General features: G+C 38.7%; 2 protein-coding genes across 2 annotated transcripts; one reads left to right on the top strand and one right to left on the bottom strand.

Annotated features, from left to right (window-relative positions):
• Positions 1 to 3,158: 3,158 nt before the first annotated feature.
• Positions 3,159 to 5,800, bottom strand: LOC143263632 (uncharacterized). The gene is made up of 3 exons (XM_076528456.1): positions 4,499 to 5,800; positions 4,340 to 4,417; positions 3,159 to 4,245 (listed from the first exon to the last, which is right to left on the bottom strand). Exons 1-3 carry the CDS (start codon positions 4,937 to 4,939, stop codon positions 4,063 to 4,065), a joined length of 702 nt encoding a protein of 233 aa, XP_076384571.1. The 5' UTR covers positions 4,940 to 5,800; the 3' UTR covers positions 3,159 to 4,062.
• On the top strand, positions 5,801 to 16,673 carry LOC143263631 (uncharacterized). Its single transcript, XM_076528455.1, has 5 exons — positions 5,801 to 5,937; positions 12,797 to 16,114; positions 16,194 to 16,298; positions 16,378 to 16,455; positions 16,550 to 16,673. The coding sequence occupies exons 1-2, from the start codon at positions 5,801 to 5,803 to the stop codon at positions 15,333 to 15,335; spliced, it is 2,676 nt and encodes an 891-aa protein (XP_076384570.1). The 3' UTR covers positions 15,336 to 16,114; positions 16,194 to 16,298; positions 16,378 to 16,455; positions 16,550 to 16,673.
• The last annotated feature ends 2,421 nt before the right edge of the window (positions 16,674 to 19,094 follow it).

Here is a 19,094-nt window from a genome sequence, read left to right as displayed (position 1 = left end):
GCGATCCAGGAAACCAAACACTATTGGGGCCTCGAGTGCCTGGTCGTGTGTATTTCGTCAGTCGAAGGCGCGACACAATCGCCGCTCGCACTCAACATAATTTACGACAAACGCACAATTGTTTCTTTCTCTTAGTACGACATTGACAGTATGCATCGTTAGCCCGTCGACCGGATTTATGGCCATAGAAAACGAATTACGGTTTTTCCCCAATTCATGCGACTGTCCGCCGTGGGTCCTATCGGCAGACCGGACCACCCGCGAGCCACGTGAAAATATTGGAAATGCGGTCTAATTATCATAATACAAAGTATTTAATTTTATTGATTGAAACTACTGAAAATTTAAATATTCTAATTTCAAAAGTCCAATTTTAAATTAGTTTTAAAATAAATTTATCCAGTTAAGGGCACGGGTCGCCGCACACTATGACGACCCACACATAGAAGAAAACCATATACGTATATTAGTTTAGAGGTTTCTATCGACCAAAACTGACGCTTTAATATCGAAGTATGCAGTTCACAAGTGGAAAATTTAGATTCCGGAAAGACTAAACGACTGGGCTTCGGATGTAGAAATATCCGTTTTGCAGTTATTGCGGAGATATTTGCAATATTCGGCCAGAGTGGTGTCAATCTCACGAGCATGACGTCATAAGATGGCCGCCGCTAACAGTTTTTCGTAAATATCGAGAGATATAGAGCTCGAATCGAAAATTCACAACCGAAGCCCAGTAGATAAGGCACGTACAAAGGCAATGGAGTGTATTTTCAGTTGATTTCTTAGTTAATTAAGACACAGGAGTAGTTGATAGGAATTGTATCCGAAACACCAACTCGAGCTTCCGACATTTCTCACTACTAGCGTCACAGTTCTCTTCCAACCAACAAGCTACACCACAGCGAGCTTGCCGGTATAGTTACTTACAGTCGATAATACCAATCGACACAAATTACATAGTTTTATACTTCCATTCCAAATATTTTGACCATTACTAGACCAGGGGAAGGTGGCGTGCGGGGCAGTCGTGAGCGGCGCGGCAGTTCCAGCAAGAACGCTCGTCGAATATTGTAAATATCTCAACAATAATAAAGAAATGGTCATTTCTACAACCGAAGCCCAACAGCTTAGACTTTTCTGAATCGAAATATCCAACTCCCAAACTGCTCACTGGAATATTGGCACGTCCATCTTGGTTGATACGAACAGTTGTCACGAAGATATTCTGCCGCGCGCTAGGTCACTAGACCAGGGGAAGGTGGCGTGCGGGGCAGTCGTGAGCGGCGCGGCAGTTGCAGCAAGAACGCTCGTCGAATATTGTAAATATCTCAACAATAATAAAGAAATGGTCATTTCTACAACCGAAGCCCAACAGCTTAGACTTTTCTGAATCGAAATATCCAACTCCCAAACTGCTCACTGGAATATTGGCACGTCCATCTTGGTTGATACGAACAGTTGTCACGAAGATATTCTGCCGCGCGCTAGGTCACTAGACCAGGGGAAGGTGGCATGCGGGGCAGTCGTGAGCGGCGCGGCAGTTCCAGCAAGAACGCTCGTCGAATATTGTAAATATCTCAACAATAATAAAGAAATGGTCATTTCTACAACCGAAGCCCAACAGCTTAGACTTTTCTGAATTGAAATATCCAACTCCCAAACTGCTCACTGGAATATTGGCACGTCCATCTTGGTTGATACGAACAGTTGTCACGAAGATATTCTGCCGCGCGCTAGGTCACTAGACCAGGGGAAGGTGGCGTGCGGGGCAGTCGTGAGCGGCGCGGCAGTTCCAGCAAGAACGCTCGTCGAATATTGTAAATATCTCAACAATAATAAAGAAATGGTCATTTCTACAACCGAAGCCCAACAGCTTAGACTTTTCTGAATCGAGATGTCCAACTCCCGAACTGCTCACTGGAATATTGGCACGTCCATCTTGGTTGATACGAACAGTTGTCACGAAGATATTCTGCCGCGCGCTAGGTCACTAGACCAGGGGAAGGTGGCATGCGGGGCAGTCGTGAGCGGCGCGGCAGTTCCAGCAAGAACGCTCGTCGAATATTGTAAATATCTCAACAATAATAAAGAAATGGTCATTTCTACAACCGAAGCCCAACAGCTTAGAATTTTCTGAATCGAGATGTCCAACTCCCGAACTGCTCACTGGAATATTGGAACGTCCATCTTGGTTGATACGAACAGTTGTCACGAAGTTAGGGTGGATTGGTGTTTATTTCATCTTGTTTATTAATTTATTATCAAAATAAAAATGGATTAAATTCTGTGTTAGTGTTCGTGGTGCTCCTTGTGAGCGTCGAGCTTTGTAGAAGTTTGCACGTGGTGTGCCGTCCGAGTAATATGGTTTTTCTGTCTTGTGAGTCCCTTATGGTCTCGTGTGTGGTGAGTCCCTTGTGGCCTCGCGTGTAGCGAGTCCCTTGTGGCCTCGTGTGTAGTGAACCGTCGGTGCTGACGAGGTTCTTCTCCTGACTGGGTTGTCTTGTCTCTACTCTTGTCTGTCCCTCTTGTCTGTTCCGCTAGTCTGTCTTGTCTAGTCTGTCCCGCTTGTCTGTTCCGCTAGTCTGTTTTGTCTGTTTTCTAGAGGACCGGAGTCATGCCTAATATCACCTCGGTCCTCCCTACTTCTCTTAACCTAGGGTGGGCGGCAAGGAATTACGGTCCAATCACTGCAATCCCAAATCCAGTGAGACTGCCCCAAAACGGTGGGCCGGGAGTTAGGAGGGAGAGTGGCAAAATAACTCCTGCTAGACATCCCGCGTTGATGGGCCTACGTGCCCGAACAATGCCAGACCCAACCGTAATTGACTGGACCGTAATGGAGGCCAAGGACCAGGAGACGTTATGACGGTGCCGCACGTGCCCGGGAACGGGCCAGGACAGACCCATACCGTCCGGGTACCCAAGCACATGGCCCCTGCCATAAATCCTGGCCACTTGGCCGTAACATTCTGGGACTCTAACAATTTTAAGTAATCGGGTTGGTGATGTAGGAATTTTAATATTGATTGGTATTATTTCTATTTATGCTTCTTGACATTTATTATTGTATAGGTTAAGATTTTTATGTATATAGTTCGTTTATTTAAAAAAGTGAGGGTGATGGAGCAATTCGGAAGTAAAATAAATAACAGGAATGATAAAAATTATGTTTTATTCATAAGAATGAATTAAAATTAATCCTTTGCGCTCGAGCGGCGCCGATACGGCGCCCGGCCGATTTGAAGTGTCACCTCGGGTAGCGCTGCTGCGGCACCCGGCTGATTTGAAGTCTCAAATTGCGGGACGCTCTTGCGGCAAGTGTCAACTCGAGCGATGCTGCTACGCCGCTATGGTCGTTTGTAACTCGATCTGCTTATTTACGATGAGCGATAAGATATTTTTCTCGGAAATACTTTCGTGGACTAGGCTTGGCTGGCATTGTAGCCAAATCTTAGCTCAGTTTAGTTAGTCTCAGCGTTGCATTCGCTTGAAACAGTCTTGCCAGTAAAAATAGTAGCTAAAAAGTGTTTGAGCCCTAAAAATATGGAGGAAGAACAAATCAGCTCAAGTTCGGACGAATTCGATTTTGCCGCTTTGGATGAAAAAATTACGCTGATTTCCGACGGATTACGCCGTGAAACGAACGAATCCAGTGAAGATAGTGATACAGTAAGAGGTGTGAGAGGGCGAAAAATTAGAATTATAGAGAGCGACAGTGAAGTTGAAAGTGATGCTGAAAGAGAAATTGAAAATGAAGCTGCGGAAGGTGCAAGCAGTTCAGCATGGGTACTTTGCGAAGACTACGACGAATCTCTCTAATAAACAAATGCTTTACATCCCTTAACGCGATTATTTATTATTAAATCAGCTTTGCAAATCATTCGTTGAATTCTGTTCGTACATGGAATTATTCAAATTAAAAAGATAATTAAAAGATAATTAAAAACACTAACTTTATTTTAATTAACCCTGATAGAAAAAGTACAAAAATCACTTTTACTTATATTACTTTATTATATTACTAAAACAAAATCAATAAAAAAATAAATAAAACAAAAATTAATAGAAATTTACTACGTATTTTGCGCTCCCTCCTCTCCCTCCTCTTCCTCCCCTTCCTCCCCTTCCTCCTCTTCCTCCTCTTCCTCCTCTTCCTCCTCTTCCTCCTCTTCCTCTTTCCCCTTTTTTGCCCCTCTTTTGGGGGCCATACATAGTTTTTTTAAATAGCTTTTTCAGCTCTCTCTGCAACGTATAAGTATATATTATTATTATTATTTGTTATTATACATATATTACTATATTAAATTATATATAAAAGTATTTTTTATTTACTTACATTAGCAGCAACTAGGTTTGCCAGGTTAGGCCTAGCTGTCCCTCGAGCCAGCTGGCCTAATATATTTCGCCACTGCGACTGTAACATAACAGCAGAAATAGAAATATATATATTATAATTATACATTCTGCTTTTTACACATATATTGCATATACTTACAGCTCTCCCAGCCTCGTACGCGGCAGCGATTTCTCGCTGCCGCGCCAGAATTGAGTCCAGCGACTCGGTGGTGTTCTCCGCTGCGACGTTACTTGTAGCTGTTGCGGAGGTTGCCTCCGCTGCGACGTTACTTGTAGCTGCGGAGGTTGCCTCCGCTGCGGCGTTAGTTGTAGCTGCGGAGGCTGCCTCCGCTGCTGCGTTAGTTGTAGCTGCGGAGGCTGCCTCCGCTGCTGTGACCGTGTTGTTTAGTACAATACCTTCCATTTGGTTCGTTATGTTATCCATGGTTCTAAAAAAAAAAGTAATATTATTAACACATTGCGGACGGCTCACGAGATATCTCGTGGCAACAAGCAACCAGCCGCAAATATTTCTGTTACGTAACCATGGTAACGAAGCCTCTCGCATTACTAAGTAATTGTAGCGAAGCAAATGAATCATTCCAAGAATGTAAAAAATCTTATATAGTAAACAGATATATAAACTATGTATATATAGTATTATTTAAGAACACTAAATGCAAATTAGAAATGTGTGTTAAAATAAATTGCTACAATTACTAGAACAAATTTCTACAAACGTTTACGCACATTTCTAATTTGCATTTAGTATTCTTAAATAATATTATATATACATAGTTTATATATCTGTTTATTATATAAGATTTTTTACATTCTTGGAATGATTCATTTGCTTCGCTACAATTACTTAGGAATGCGAGAGGCTTCGTTACCATGGTTATGTAACAGAAATTGTATGTACTTACATGTAATCCTACGTCTGCAAGACTTGAACGTTGAATGAAACTGCGACCCTTTGAAATAATATCATTGCTTGTCTGCCAATTGTTCAAATAATATCATTGGTTGTCTGCCAAGGGTTCAAGTAATATCATTGGTCGTCTGTCAATTGTTCAAATAATATCATTGGTTGTCTGCCAATTGTTCAAATAATATCATTGGTTGTGTGCCAATGGCAATGTCCAATGGTAGCATCGCAAGCATAACCTGCGTTTTTACGTCGCGTTCGATCGTAATTTGTTCTCCAAGTGATACGGTCTAGGAGTGCAAAGCGTGCGATTTCTATTTCTTATAATTTTAGATTTTTTCTATTTCATTCTATTTCATGCTATTTCATTCTATTACATTCTATTTCATTCTATTTCATTCTATTTTATTCTATTTAATTCTATTCTTTTTGATTCTACTTTTATATTCTACTCTATTCGGCATTATTCTACTACATTTCATTGTAAACAATAGAAACAGATAAATTTAACAATTTCAAAAGTGTAGCGAAACGATGCCAAAGGTTGTGAATTCAATGAATTGGGAGGATGTGGTTTCTTCCCAATTGTTCAGATGTATGAAGGGAGGTGCATCGAAACACCTGACCTTGACCAGACCAAGATACAGCAAAAGAAAAATTATGAAGGAGAGGTAAGTGAGCATTTTGTTTCGTTACTATGATTTCGGTAATATGTTTCGATATAATTTAAATGGTAAGTTCTCATTTCTGCTGGAAATACATTTTTTCGCTTTCTCGCTTTTGTACTTTCATTTCTCGGATTTTTATGATATTGACATATGCTGTAGTCCATATTCAATCATTCGAATGAAGTTGTAAAACAAAATCGACGGGTCGAAGTAGCTGATTAGTGTCATTTATACGTTATTTATATTTCACGTAAATTTCTGTATCATCGAAAGCACTGACATCGAGATATCCCTTCCTTTTTCTTGGGATCTTCGTCACGTACAAATGCTTTCCCGGTTGTATGGACGTATGTTCGTATTGTTTGACGAACAGATGGGGTCGAAAGGAAATTTTAGGATTATTGTCGTAAAGAAAGCTGATTGCCTTCGGTGTCCCTAAAGAAAGAAATTAGAAGGCCGAGGATCTGGAACTCGTTGCTTTTACGAGCGGTCCTTGAGACCCGGCCGCGTACGGCACACAGATGGGAAGGTTACAATTTCCGCGTCCGACAATTCATTCCCTCCCACGGTGAGGGCCCACTGCAGATATTATTTCAATACGTATTCTGCATTTGTTTGCAACAAACGTTTTCTCTTCAATCTTCTGCAAAGAGCGTAGCCGACTCAAGATGGTCAAAATTGTCCTTACAGGTTTTTCAATGAGTACTATACCGTTCGATCTAAATAAATTGATATTATTAATTAAATAATGCGAGCCAGAGAGAGTCACTGTGCCGTTGTAACCATTTCGAATCATAACCTGGAGTAAGCCGTTCAATCTTTCCATTTTAATTGAACACTTGCAAATGATAACGATGACAATACAAGTAGCAACGATTTGTTGCATAGCAATACGGCCCACCGGTCAACAAAAACCTAGCTGCGCAAAATTTCAACCCGGTTGCAAGCTGTGGTTATCTCTGACTATCACGAAGTCAAATAATATTAATGCGCCATTGGAGTTCAGTAATGATGTAGCACAAATCTAAGCTCAATCAAAATTTATTGTACGTATCTATTATTTAAAAAATATAATATTATATATTAGAACTTAGACTTATATGTGGGATTAATTTATAATAGAGTTGAATATAATTTTTATTTTGATTTCTCGGTTCGAGAGATATGAAATTATCTAATTGAATAATTGAATTTGATTTCTAATATACAGTTACGGGGTAATTTTCTTAGAAATAAATAATTGGGTTATAGTTAATTAGTACTATGATTGTAATAATATAATTTATTTTATTTAGGTTTATTTGATTGAATTATATTGAACTGTTAATTATATGAATCAATTTGCTTTGTTGGAGTGAGAATATATATACAGGGTGTCCCACAATTATTTTAACAGCCGAAAATGAGGGGTAGCTGAGGTCATTTGAAGTAACTTTTTCCTTTGCGAAAATGCAATCCGCGGCTTCGTTTGCAAGTTATTAACGAAAAACACTGACCAATGAGACGAATTGGCGCGAACCATATGGTTATCGATCGGCCGAGCGGCACGTGCGTTTACCGCTGAGTTTGACAGTTGAAGGAGGGTCTGTGTGCGGCGTCCGAATCAATGAACAAGTCACGGAGCATGAACTTTTGATATTTTTTTTTACCACGTGACAGTGATAATTTCAAGAAAAACGCTATTCATCCTTATTTCAGAATGTCTGAAGAATGTTTACTAAATTTTCGGTCCCGAAATAATATGTAGTTTAACCGTGACAACCGTTTTAATTTTCTCACGTGTACCGTATGAAATTTGTATGCGATATGTACAGTGAAGATTAACAATAAGCAACCCAGTCGAAGTACATAAATGATATTTGAATTTAAATAATTCCGTGTCCGAACAGAATTCAACGAACGATGCGCAAAGCTAATTTAATAAATAATAATCGCGTTAAAGGACATAAGGGATATGTTTGTTAGAGAAATATGAAGAATATTATCAATAAGAAACTCATCCATTTAGTTGTAAATCCACTTCATGCACGGAAATGTGTGCAGGAGGATAGTGCATGGACCTCGTACAATGTATGATGAACTGCACAGCTGATCTCTATCCGACAGCGACGAACAGAAGGATATCTCCGGGCAAGCAATTTCAACGTTTACTTTCACTGCATTATCACTAAACACTGATCACTTATCAATAATATTTATGAACCAACTTTCCTGGGTTAATATGTATGGCCCTGAAAAGAGCCGATTGTTTTATGCGACGCGTTCGAAGTTCATATCGTTAAGAAAACATACCGCGTTGACGGGATGAACTGCGGAAGACTAGCACGATGGCTGACAATGTTCGCGTTCGATGGGAAACAGTTGAAATTCGCTCGTAGGAAAACGAAACAATGTCGGCCATCGTGCCAGTCTTCTGCAGTTCGTCTCGACAACGTGGTACATACGTGTCGTTAACAGTGAGAACTTCGAACGCGTCGCATAAAAATATCTGCTCTTTTCAGAGCTATACATATTAACAAAGGGAAGTTCATCCATAAATATTATTGATAAGTGATCAGTGTTTAGTGATAATGCAGTGAAAGTAAACGTTGAAATTGCCTGTCCGGAGACATCCTTCTGTTCGTTGCCGTCGGATACATGAAGTGGATTTTACAACTAAATGGGTGAGTTTCTTATTGATAATATTCTTCATATTTCTCTAACAAACATATCCCTTATGTCCTTTAACGCGATTATTATTTATTAAATTAGCTTTGCGCATCGTTCGTTGAATTCTGTTCGGACACGGAATTATTTAAATTCAAATATCATTTATGTACTTCGACTGGGTTGCTTATTGTTAATCTTCACTGTACATATCGCATACAAATTTCATACGGTACACGTGAGAAAATTAAAACGGTTGTCACGGTTAAACTACATATTATTTCGGGACCGAAAATTTAGTAAACATTCTTCAGACATTCTGAAATAAGGATGAATAGCGTTTTTCTTGAAATTATCACTGTCACGTGGTAAAAAAAATATCAAAAGTTCATGCTTCGTGACTTGTTCATTGATTCGGACGCCGCACACAGTCCCTCCTTCAACTGTCAAACTCAGCGGTAAACGCACGTGCCGCTCGGCCGATCGATAACCATATGGTTCGCGCCAATTCGTCTCATTGGCCAGTGTTTTTCGTTAATAACTCGCAAACGAAGCCGCGGATTGCATTTTCGCAAAGGAAAAAGTTACTTCAAATGATCTCAGCTACCCCTCATTTTCGGCTGTTAAAATAATTGTGGGACACCCTGTATATGTTATTCTAATTGCGGCTAAAAAATTGGCTACAAAATATTTTTCATACATACAATTTATGAATTCATCTAAAAATTTAGATAGTTTTCATACGAGTGACAAGTAGAGATTAATTTTTAATATTACATGAAAGTTTGAATAAGAAATTTAAATTAAATAATGGTAAAAATTCAGTGCGCCAGCACCAACGGTTCGACTGCTGTTGTTCGTTAATTTTAAGAATTTTTAGGGGCTGCAGTTATCTCGATGGTAAATTTTAATAATTATCTGGGTTGAATAAATTTATGCGAACCGTACAAATCGCACGTCGCTTTCATTATAAATGGACTAAGTCGTAACGGTGTAAAAGTATGGGACAATGTTTTCATTAAAATTTTAGTTTAACAATAAGTGTTTCATTTACATTGAAAGGATTCTGAATGAGGAAAATTATATTATTTGCACAAATTATAAATATTATTGATTTCTTAATTTAATACATTTGAAAAAGGGAATTACATGATTATAAGTTATAGTATTTATTTACGAATAAATTTAATGATTTTAAAATGTGTGTGCGTGTGTTGTAGAAGAAGAAAGTAATATTAGTATAAGTAAAAGTGATTTTTTCGTACTTTTTGTATCAGGGTTAATTAAAATAAAGTTAGTGTTTTTAATTATCTCGAAAGTAAAAGAGTTAATTTAATATTTCTGTTATGTATCATAATAGTTATTAATAATGAATTGATGAGTTTATGTTGGAAGAAAATCCTAACTTTGGCATTGTTAGTTGTTACATTTTGTATTGGAATCTTTGTTTTTTCTTTTCTTTTTACGGACATTATTCTTTCATACTTTTAAATATATTTATTCATTTATCCTACATCAAATTGAATTGGTTAGTTTAGGGTATTCAATAATAATTGAAATAAATAATGGTTCATTGTCGTATAAAGTATTAAAGTCGTGTAAAGAATTAAGTTTAGATTTATGGTGATTGAAGATTTAAATTTTTATTAATATTAATCAGTAAAATTAAATGATTTGTATTTCATAACAATTTTATTACTTTGTTGTAATATAATTTAACTTAACTGTATAAATTTATTTTAATACTAATTTAAAATTGGACTTTTGAAATTAGAATATTTAAATTTTCAGTAGTTTTAAGCAATAAAATTAAATATTTTGTATTATGACAATTAGACCGCATTTCCACGGTGGACAGTCGCATGAATTGGGGAAAACCGTAATTCGTTTTTTATGGCCATAAATCCGGTCGACGGGCTAACGATGCATACTGTCAATGTCGTACTAAGAGAAAGAAACAGTTGTGCGTTTGTCGTAAATTATGTTGAGTGCGAGCGGCGATTGTGTCGCGCCTTCGACTGACGATATACACACGACCATGCACTCGAGGCCCCAATAGTGTTTGGTTTCCTGGATCGCAGACAAAATATATATATATTGCCGGGTAAGTGGCCGAGGACTGTCGCGTGGTTTTCCACAGATCAGTTTGTTTTTCCTTTAGAGAATCGCGGGCCTCGGGGCATTCGTTGAATTATTAGGGGCTGCAGTAATCTGGTATGCCCCGAGGCCCGCGATTCTCTAAAGGAAAAACAAACTGATCTGTGGAAAACCACGCGACAGTCCTCGGCCACTTACCCGGCAATATATATATATTTTGTCTGCGATCCAGGAAACCAAACACTATTGGGGCCTCGAGTGCATGGTCGTGTGTATATCGTCAGTCGAAGGCGCGACACAATCGCCGCTCGCACTCAACATAATTTACGACAAACGCACAACTGTTTCTTTCTCTTAGTACGACATTGACAGTATGCATCGTTAGCCCGTCGACCGGATTTATGGCCATAAAAAACGAATTACGGTTTTCCCCAATTCATGCGACTGTCCACCGTGGGTCCTATCGGCAGACCAGACCACCCGCGGGCCACGTGAAAATCTTGGAAATGCGGTCTAATTATCATAATACAAAATATTTAATTTTATTGATTAAAACTACTGAAAATTTAAATATTCTAATTTTAAATGTCCAATTTTAAATTAGTATTACATTAAATTTATCCAGTCAAGTTAAATTATATTACAACAAAGTAATAAAATTGTTATGAAATACAAATAATTTAATTTTACTGATTAATAGTAATAAAAATTTAAATCTTCACGTTTCACATTGTATACGTGACGCTGGGACCCCCAAACAGTCAGGGCACGATGTATATCTAATGGTACCGGTGATGATGTATCGCGGTATCTAATATATACAGTTTACATCACCGTCGTTGCCCGCTGACGGAACCGGCGAAAATGTAAACCGATATCGTAGTATCTTAGTACTAAATAAACTATAGATGAATTTTTGTCCGAGGCTAAAATTTCAACACTAACCAATTCAATTTGATGTAGGATAAATGAATAAATATATTTAAAAGTATGAAAGAATAATGTCCGTAAAAAAGAAAAGAAAAAACAAAGATTCCAATACAAAATGTAACAACTAACAATGCCAAAGTTAGGATTTTCTTCCAACATAAACTCATCAATTCATTATTAATAACTATTATGATACATAACAGAAATATTAAATTAACTCTTTTACTTTCGAGATAATTAAAAACACTAACTTTATTTTAATTAACCCTGATACAAAAAGTACGAAAAAATCACTTTTACTTATACTAATATTACTTTCTTCTTCTACAACACACGCACACACATTTTAAAATCATTAAATTTATTCGTAAATAAATACTATAACTTATAATCATGTAATTCCCTTTTTCAAATGTATTAAATTAAGAAATCAATAATATTTATAATTTGTGCAAATAATATAATTTTCCTCATTCAGAATCCTTTCAATGTAAATGAAACACTTATTGTTAAACTAAAATTTTAATGAAAACATTGTCCCATACTTTTACACCGTTACGACTTAGTCCATTTATAATGAAAGCGACGTGCGATTTGTACGGTTCGCATAAATTTATTCAACCCAGATAATTATTAAAATTTACCATCGAGATAACTGCAGCCCCTAAAAATTCTTAAAATTAACGAACAACAGCAGTCGAACCGTTGGTGCTGGCGCACTGAATTTTTACCATTATTTAATTTAAATTTCTTATTCAAACTTTCATGTAATATTAAAAATTAATCTCTACTTGTCACTCGTATGAAAACTATCTAAATTTTTAGATGAATTCATAAATTGTATGTATGAAAAATATTTTGTAGCCAATTTTTTAGCCGCAATTAAAATAATATATATATATATGTTCTCACTCCAACAAAGCAAATTAATTCATATAATTAACAGTTCAATATGATTCAATTGCTATGCAACAAATCGTTGCTACTTGTATTGTCATCGTTATCATTTGCAAGTGTTCAATTAAAATGGAAAGATTGAACGGCTTACTCCAGGTTATGATTCGAAATGGTTGCAACGGCACAGTGACTGGCTCACATTATTTAATTAATAATATCAATCTATTTAGATCGAACGGTATAGTACTCATTTGAAAACCTTTATTTTTGTTTGTATATTTTGCATTTATAGAACTCAACAAGCTGCAGCGGCAAGGAAGATGCGCACCGAGAAGATCGAAGCAGCGGAGGTAAGTCAAGAAATGCCCCATTTCATCATCGAGCCAGGAACGCAAGAGCAATCATGTGCACAGCCAATCATCGATGAAGGATTAACCATAACGGACTTCCGGTTCGTGGTGGAGCAGGTACTACTGATAGGGTACCACTCGGCAACGTTCGAATGTACCACGCAACATTTGCAAGTGATCGGGATGAAGCGCTCGGGATTGTTAGCAACGATAACTCTGAAGTGCAAGATGTGCCAATATGAAGCGGAAGTGCACAGTCAAACGGCAGACAACAAAACAATGGACTTGAATTATACTACGACCCTCGCTGCAATCACTTCTGGAGGTGGTTACGCAAAGATGGAAGAAATGTTTGCAACAATGAACATTCCATGCATGTCAAGGACGGAATATCGAAGACGTCATGACGACATTGTTGAAGATTTGGTGAGTCTTGCTGAAGCAGAAATGCTAGCAGCGGCAGAAGAGGAGAAACAATTAGCCGTCCGAAGAGGCGACGTTTCAGTTTCCGGTATCCCTTTCATCCCCGTCGTGGCTGACGGCAGCTGGATGAAAAGATCGTACCATACTGGAAGGCATGACTCCTTGTCCGGTATTGGTGCAATAGCGGGATACCACACAAAAAAAGTGTTATTTGCAGGTGTGAAAAATAAAGTGTGTTTGATTTGCCACAACGCTTCGAAGAGGAAGGAAAGCCCCAGAGAACATAGATGCTTCAAGAACTGGGGACGAAATGAGACATCCACGAGAATGGAGAGTGCTGCAATTGCTGAGGGTTTCCAGACCAGCATAGAAAAAAGAGGTCTGATATATAATATATTGATTGCCGATGGCGACAGCAGCGTATATAAAAGGATTTTGGATTGTGATCCATACAAGGCAGAGATGGTTCGTGTGAAAAAGATTGAGTGCACGAACCATTTATTGCGCAATTTTTGCAACAAACTGAAAGATGTTGTAAAGAAGACTCCACCTGGCATTTATCGAAAAGCCGTGGAAAATAACATTCGTAGACTGCGCACGGATGTTGTGAAGGCTGCAGTTTACAGATCGAAGGAAAATCTTCCGACCCACCAAAGAATAAAAAATTTGCAAACGGATCTACTAAATATTCCCAGCCACGTTTTCGGAGAGCACAAGGAGTGTCGAAGACTAGGATATTTCTGCGACCGCCCAGAAAACACGGGAGAAGACAACTTGGTACCGCATCTCAAGAAAATCGGCACATATAACCGGATGCATGAGATCTTCCGTCCATTGATGGCTCATGCTGAAAGTTTGTTACATAATACTACAAACAATTCAGTTGAGAACCTCAATGCAATCATTGCAAAATATACCGGTGGGAAAAGGTTAAATTGGGGCCAGAGAGGGTCATATTCTGCGAGATGTGCAGCTGCTGTTGTACAGCACAACACGCAAAAACTAATATCAAAGGTAATAGAGGGCAAGGGTGTGAAGCCGCCGAAATTGATAGAACAATTAGAAGAAAGAAGGAAAGGCATTAATGAAAAAGGAAACGAAAGGAAAAGAAAGTCTCCGAAGAAGGTGAGAAACCCGTTTTGTTCAGCAATGGACCCGGATTATGGAGTTAGCGCAGAGAAACCGGATATGGAGCAACATCTATTTAGCTTTGAAAAAGAAAGGCACATGGAGATGCTGCAGGACTGGCAAACGAATCGAAAGAAAATAGAGAGGGATACGGTAGAACAAAATAAAAGCCACGAGTGGCATACATACCGATCCAAATTACTTACAGCGTCGAACTTTGGCAAAGTGTGTCGGCGAAGGAAAACAACCAAGTGTGGAAATTTGGTAAAGTCACTGCTGTATCCAAACATATTGCAGCTGCCTGCCATTGAATATGGTCGGCAGTGTGAGAATATTGCCCGCGAACAACTTGCGAAGGAGGAAGACGTGGAAATCCGCAAATGCGGTCTCTTCATTGATGCAGAGATACCATTTTTGGGGGCATCTCCGGACGGCATAATTGACGACGACGGTATCGTGGAAATTAAATGCCCGAAGACGGCAGAAAAATTCTCGCCAGAAGAAGCGATAAAAAATATTCAACCACTACGAAGAATATTTGAAGATGATGCAGGTACTGCATTACGCAGAACCCATCACTATTTTTACCAAGTGCAGGGACAACTGCACATAACAGGTCGACAATATTGTCTGTTTTGTTTGTGGACACCAAAGGGTATGAAAACTATAAAAGTAACCAAAGACGACACATTTTGGCAGAACGAAATGAAATCGAAATTGTCGCGATTCTACGTCCATTGTATGTTGCCCGAAATATTGGACAGCCGCTACATTAGGAACATGAGTATCCGAGAGGCCACAGAAACGGAGTACAAAAAACCAATTGTGATTAGCACAAAACTAATTAAAAAACCTGAAGCGAACCCACACAATGTCGGGTTGCACACTTCGTGTGCGCCTTCGCTGATTATTTCAGCGAAGGAAATTTAAAACAGATCTGAGCTCGCGAGTCATTAGATTCGCTCGAGCGTACCCACGCAATGTCGGGTTGCACACTTCGTGTGCGCCTTCGCTGATTATTTCAGCGAAGGAAATTTAAAACAGATCTGAGCTCGCGAGTCATTAGATTCGCTCGAGCGTACCCACGCAATGTCGGGTTGCACACTTCGTGTGCGCCTTCGCTGATTATTTCAGCGAAGGAAATTTAAAACAGATCTGAGCTCGCGAGTCATTAGATTCGCTCGAGCGTACCCACGCAATGTCGGGTTGCACACTTCGTGTGCGCCTTCGCTGATTATTTCAGCGAAGGAAATTTAAAACAGATCTGAGCTCGCGAGTCATTAGATTCGCTCGAGCGTACCCACGCAATGTCGGGTTGCACACTTCGTGTGCGCCTTCGCTGATTATTTCAGCGAAGGAAATTTAAAACAGATCTGAGCTCGCGAGTCATTAGATTCGCTCGAGCGTACCCACGCAATGTCGGGTTGCACACTTCGTGTGCGCCTTCGCTGATTATTTCAGCGAAGGAAATTTAAAACAGATCTGAGCTCGCGAGTCATTAGATTCGCTCGAGCGTACCCACGCAATGTCGGGTTGCACACTTCGTGTGCGAATTTTTCCTTGCATGTTGCAGATGATGTTCACGCGGATCGGCAGTGAGGTGTGCTTGCGATGCTACCATTGACAGCGCCACTGCGGTTGAGGGAACGACCGACAATGTTCTGGCCAGAAGGAAAGAAGTCGCTCTGGCATTCAACGCCGGGAAAACTGTATGTATTTGCAATATGTATGTACGATGAAATGCTTATTCATAATGTATGTACTTCTAATTCCACGTCTATGTTACAGGCAAGTATGAAGACAGTTCTTGCTAAATTGGCTCGGTAGGCGGAAACCACCTTCCATTTGACCGGAGGGAGAGAAGTCGCTCTGGCATTCAACGCCGGGAAAACTGTAGGTATATGCAATATATATGTACGATGAAATGTATATTCATAATATATATACTTCTAATTCTGCTGTTATGTTACAGTCGCAGTGGCGAAATATGTTAGGCCAGCTGGCTCGGGGGACAGCTAGGCCTAACCTGGCGAACCTAGTGGCTGCTAATGTAAGTAAATGAAAAATACTTTTATATATAATTTAATATAGTAATATATGTATAATAACAAATAATAATAATAATATATACTTATACGTTGCAGAGAGAGCTGAAAAAACTTTTTAAAAGAACTGTTTATGGCCCCCAGAAGAGGGGCAATGAAAAAAGAAGAGGAAGAGGAGGAAGAGGAGGAAGAGGAGGAAGGGGAGGAAGAGGAGGAAGAGGAGGAAGAGGAGGGAGAGGAGGGAGCGCCAAATATATCGTTAATTTTTATTAAATGTAAGTTTGAATAAAAAATTTAAATTAAATAATGGTAAATTTAGTGCCAGCACCAACGGTTAAACTACTGTTATTCGTTAATTTTAAGAATTTTTAAATTTTTAAAGACTGATTTGGTATTAAGTAATTTTTGGGGGCTGTTGCCCGTCACTTTCGTTATAAATGGAATAAGTCAGTTTTCTTTAAAATTTTAGTTTAACAATAAGTGTTTCATTTACATTGAAAGGATTCTGAATAAGGAAAATTTTATTATTTGTACGAATTATAAATATTATTGATTTCTCTCTGAATTTAATATAGTTGAAACCTGATTACCTGATTATAAGTTATAGTATTTATTTGTGTGTGTTGTAGAAGAAGAAAGTAATATTAATATAAGTAAAAGTGATTTTTATACTTTTTGTATCAGGGTTAATTAAAATAAAGTTAGTGTTTTTAATTATCTTTTAATTATCTTTTTAATTTGAATAATTCCATGTACGAACAGAATTCAACGAATGATTTGCAAAGCTGATTTAATAATAAATAATCGCGTTAAGGGACGTAAAGCATTTGTTTATTAGAGAGATATGAAAAATATTATCAGTAAGAAACTCACCCATTCAGTTGAGGATACATTTGCTGGCTGAAATTCACGATGTCGAAGGGCACTGACCTTGTACAACGTACAGCTGATCTTTCACTGCACTGTCACCAAACACTGATCACTTAATTAATCACTGATAATCCGAAACATTTGTGGATATTACGAAAGATGACTGAGACGCGTTTGCAGATAATCGTTTGTACGACACGTTCGCGGGTAATCGTTTATTCGACGTGTTCGTTCGGCAGTCGTCGTTTCACTGCCAAAAAATCGAGGCCTCGACCGTGGGCCCTTGTCGTTCGTCGTTCGGCCGTCCGAGGAAATGACACTCGATACCGCAGGGTGACAGCGAGGCGGACACAGTTTACGTCTCGGCATATCTTGTTTATTTCATTTGGTGGTACCCTGCGCTTCGAAGAAAATGGTATCGGGTGTTATTTCCTCGGACGGCCGAAAGACGAACAAGGGCCCACGGTCGATATTATATTTGAAAAAAGGAATTACCTGATTATAAGTTATAGTATTTATTTAAGAATAAATGTAATGATTTTAAAATGTGTGTGCGTGTGTTGTAGAAGAAGAAAGTAATATTAACCCTTTGCACTCGAGGCCTTTTTCGCTTGCGCAAACCAGCAACTCGAGACGATTTCGGACAAATTATGCAAATATTTTAGAAGTAGTTTACAAATATTTATTAACAAATAAATGTATAAAAATAATAATATTTCACTAGTTTACTTATTTATACGTTGAAAACAATAAACTTTGATAAATATTACACTCTGTAATTAGTTTTGGTGTGACATCTTGTAAAACAATATCCTATATTATATAATATAATATAGTAATATATATAATAACAAATAATAATAATAATATATACTTATACGTTGCAGAGAGAGCTGACAAAATTATTCAAATGAACCATTTATGGCCCCCAGAAGAGGGGCAAGGAAAGAAGAAGAGGAAGAGGAGGAAGAGGAGGAAGAGGAGGGAGAGGAGGGGGAGGAGGGGGAGTTCTAAATATGTTTTGAACTTTTATTAATAAAAAAATCGTTTTTATCATTTCTGTTGTTCATTTTATTTACGAATTGCTCCATCACCATCAGTTTTTTAAATAAACGAACTACATTTAAATTATTTGTTTACTTCGCATTATCTACATATCACATCCAATCCCACTAGCACTGTCCGACGATTCAGAAAAGTCTAAGCTGAGGGGCTTCGGTTGTAGAAAGGACCATTTTTTTATAATTGTTCAGATATTTACAATATTCGACGAGCGTTCTTGCTGCAACTGCCGCGCCGCTCACGACTGCCCCGCACGCCACCTTCCCCTGGTCTAGTAACCTAGCGCGCGGCAGAATATCTTCGTGACAACTGTTCGTATCAACCAAGATGGACGTGCCAATATACCAGTGAGCAGTTTGGGAGTTGGATATTTCGATTCAGAAAAGTCTAAGCTGTTGGGCTTCGGTTGTAGAAATGACCATTTCTTTATTATTGTTGAGATATTTACAATATTCGACGAGCGTTCTTGCTGCAACTACCGCGCCGCTCACGACTGCCCCGCACGCCACCTTCCCCTGGTCTAGTAACCTAGCGCGCGGCAGAACGGGCTCATGAAGCAGGAATCAGTTTCATGAAACTCAGTTTGTGAAACGGTTTTGACGACATGGCAACATTGCGGCGAGGAATGAAATGTGGCAACCATGTTTAGTCGCTATCCTTCTCTTTTAGCTTGCTTTCTCTCTTCCGTTACATTTTTACCGATACCCGTGAT

This window comes from Megalopta genalis, unplaced genomic scaffold (assembly GCF_051020955.1).
Source record: "Megalopta genalis isolate 19385.01 unplaced genomic scaffold, iyMegGena1_principal scaffold0928, whole genome shotgun sequence".
Classification (NCBI taxonomy): domain Eukaryota; kingdom Metazoa; phylum Arthropoda; class Insecta; order Hymenoptera; family Halictidae; genus Megalopta; species Megalopta genalis.
This window is presented reverse-complemented; position numbering and strand designations above follow the sequence as displayed.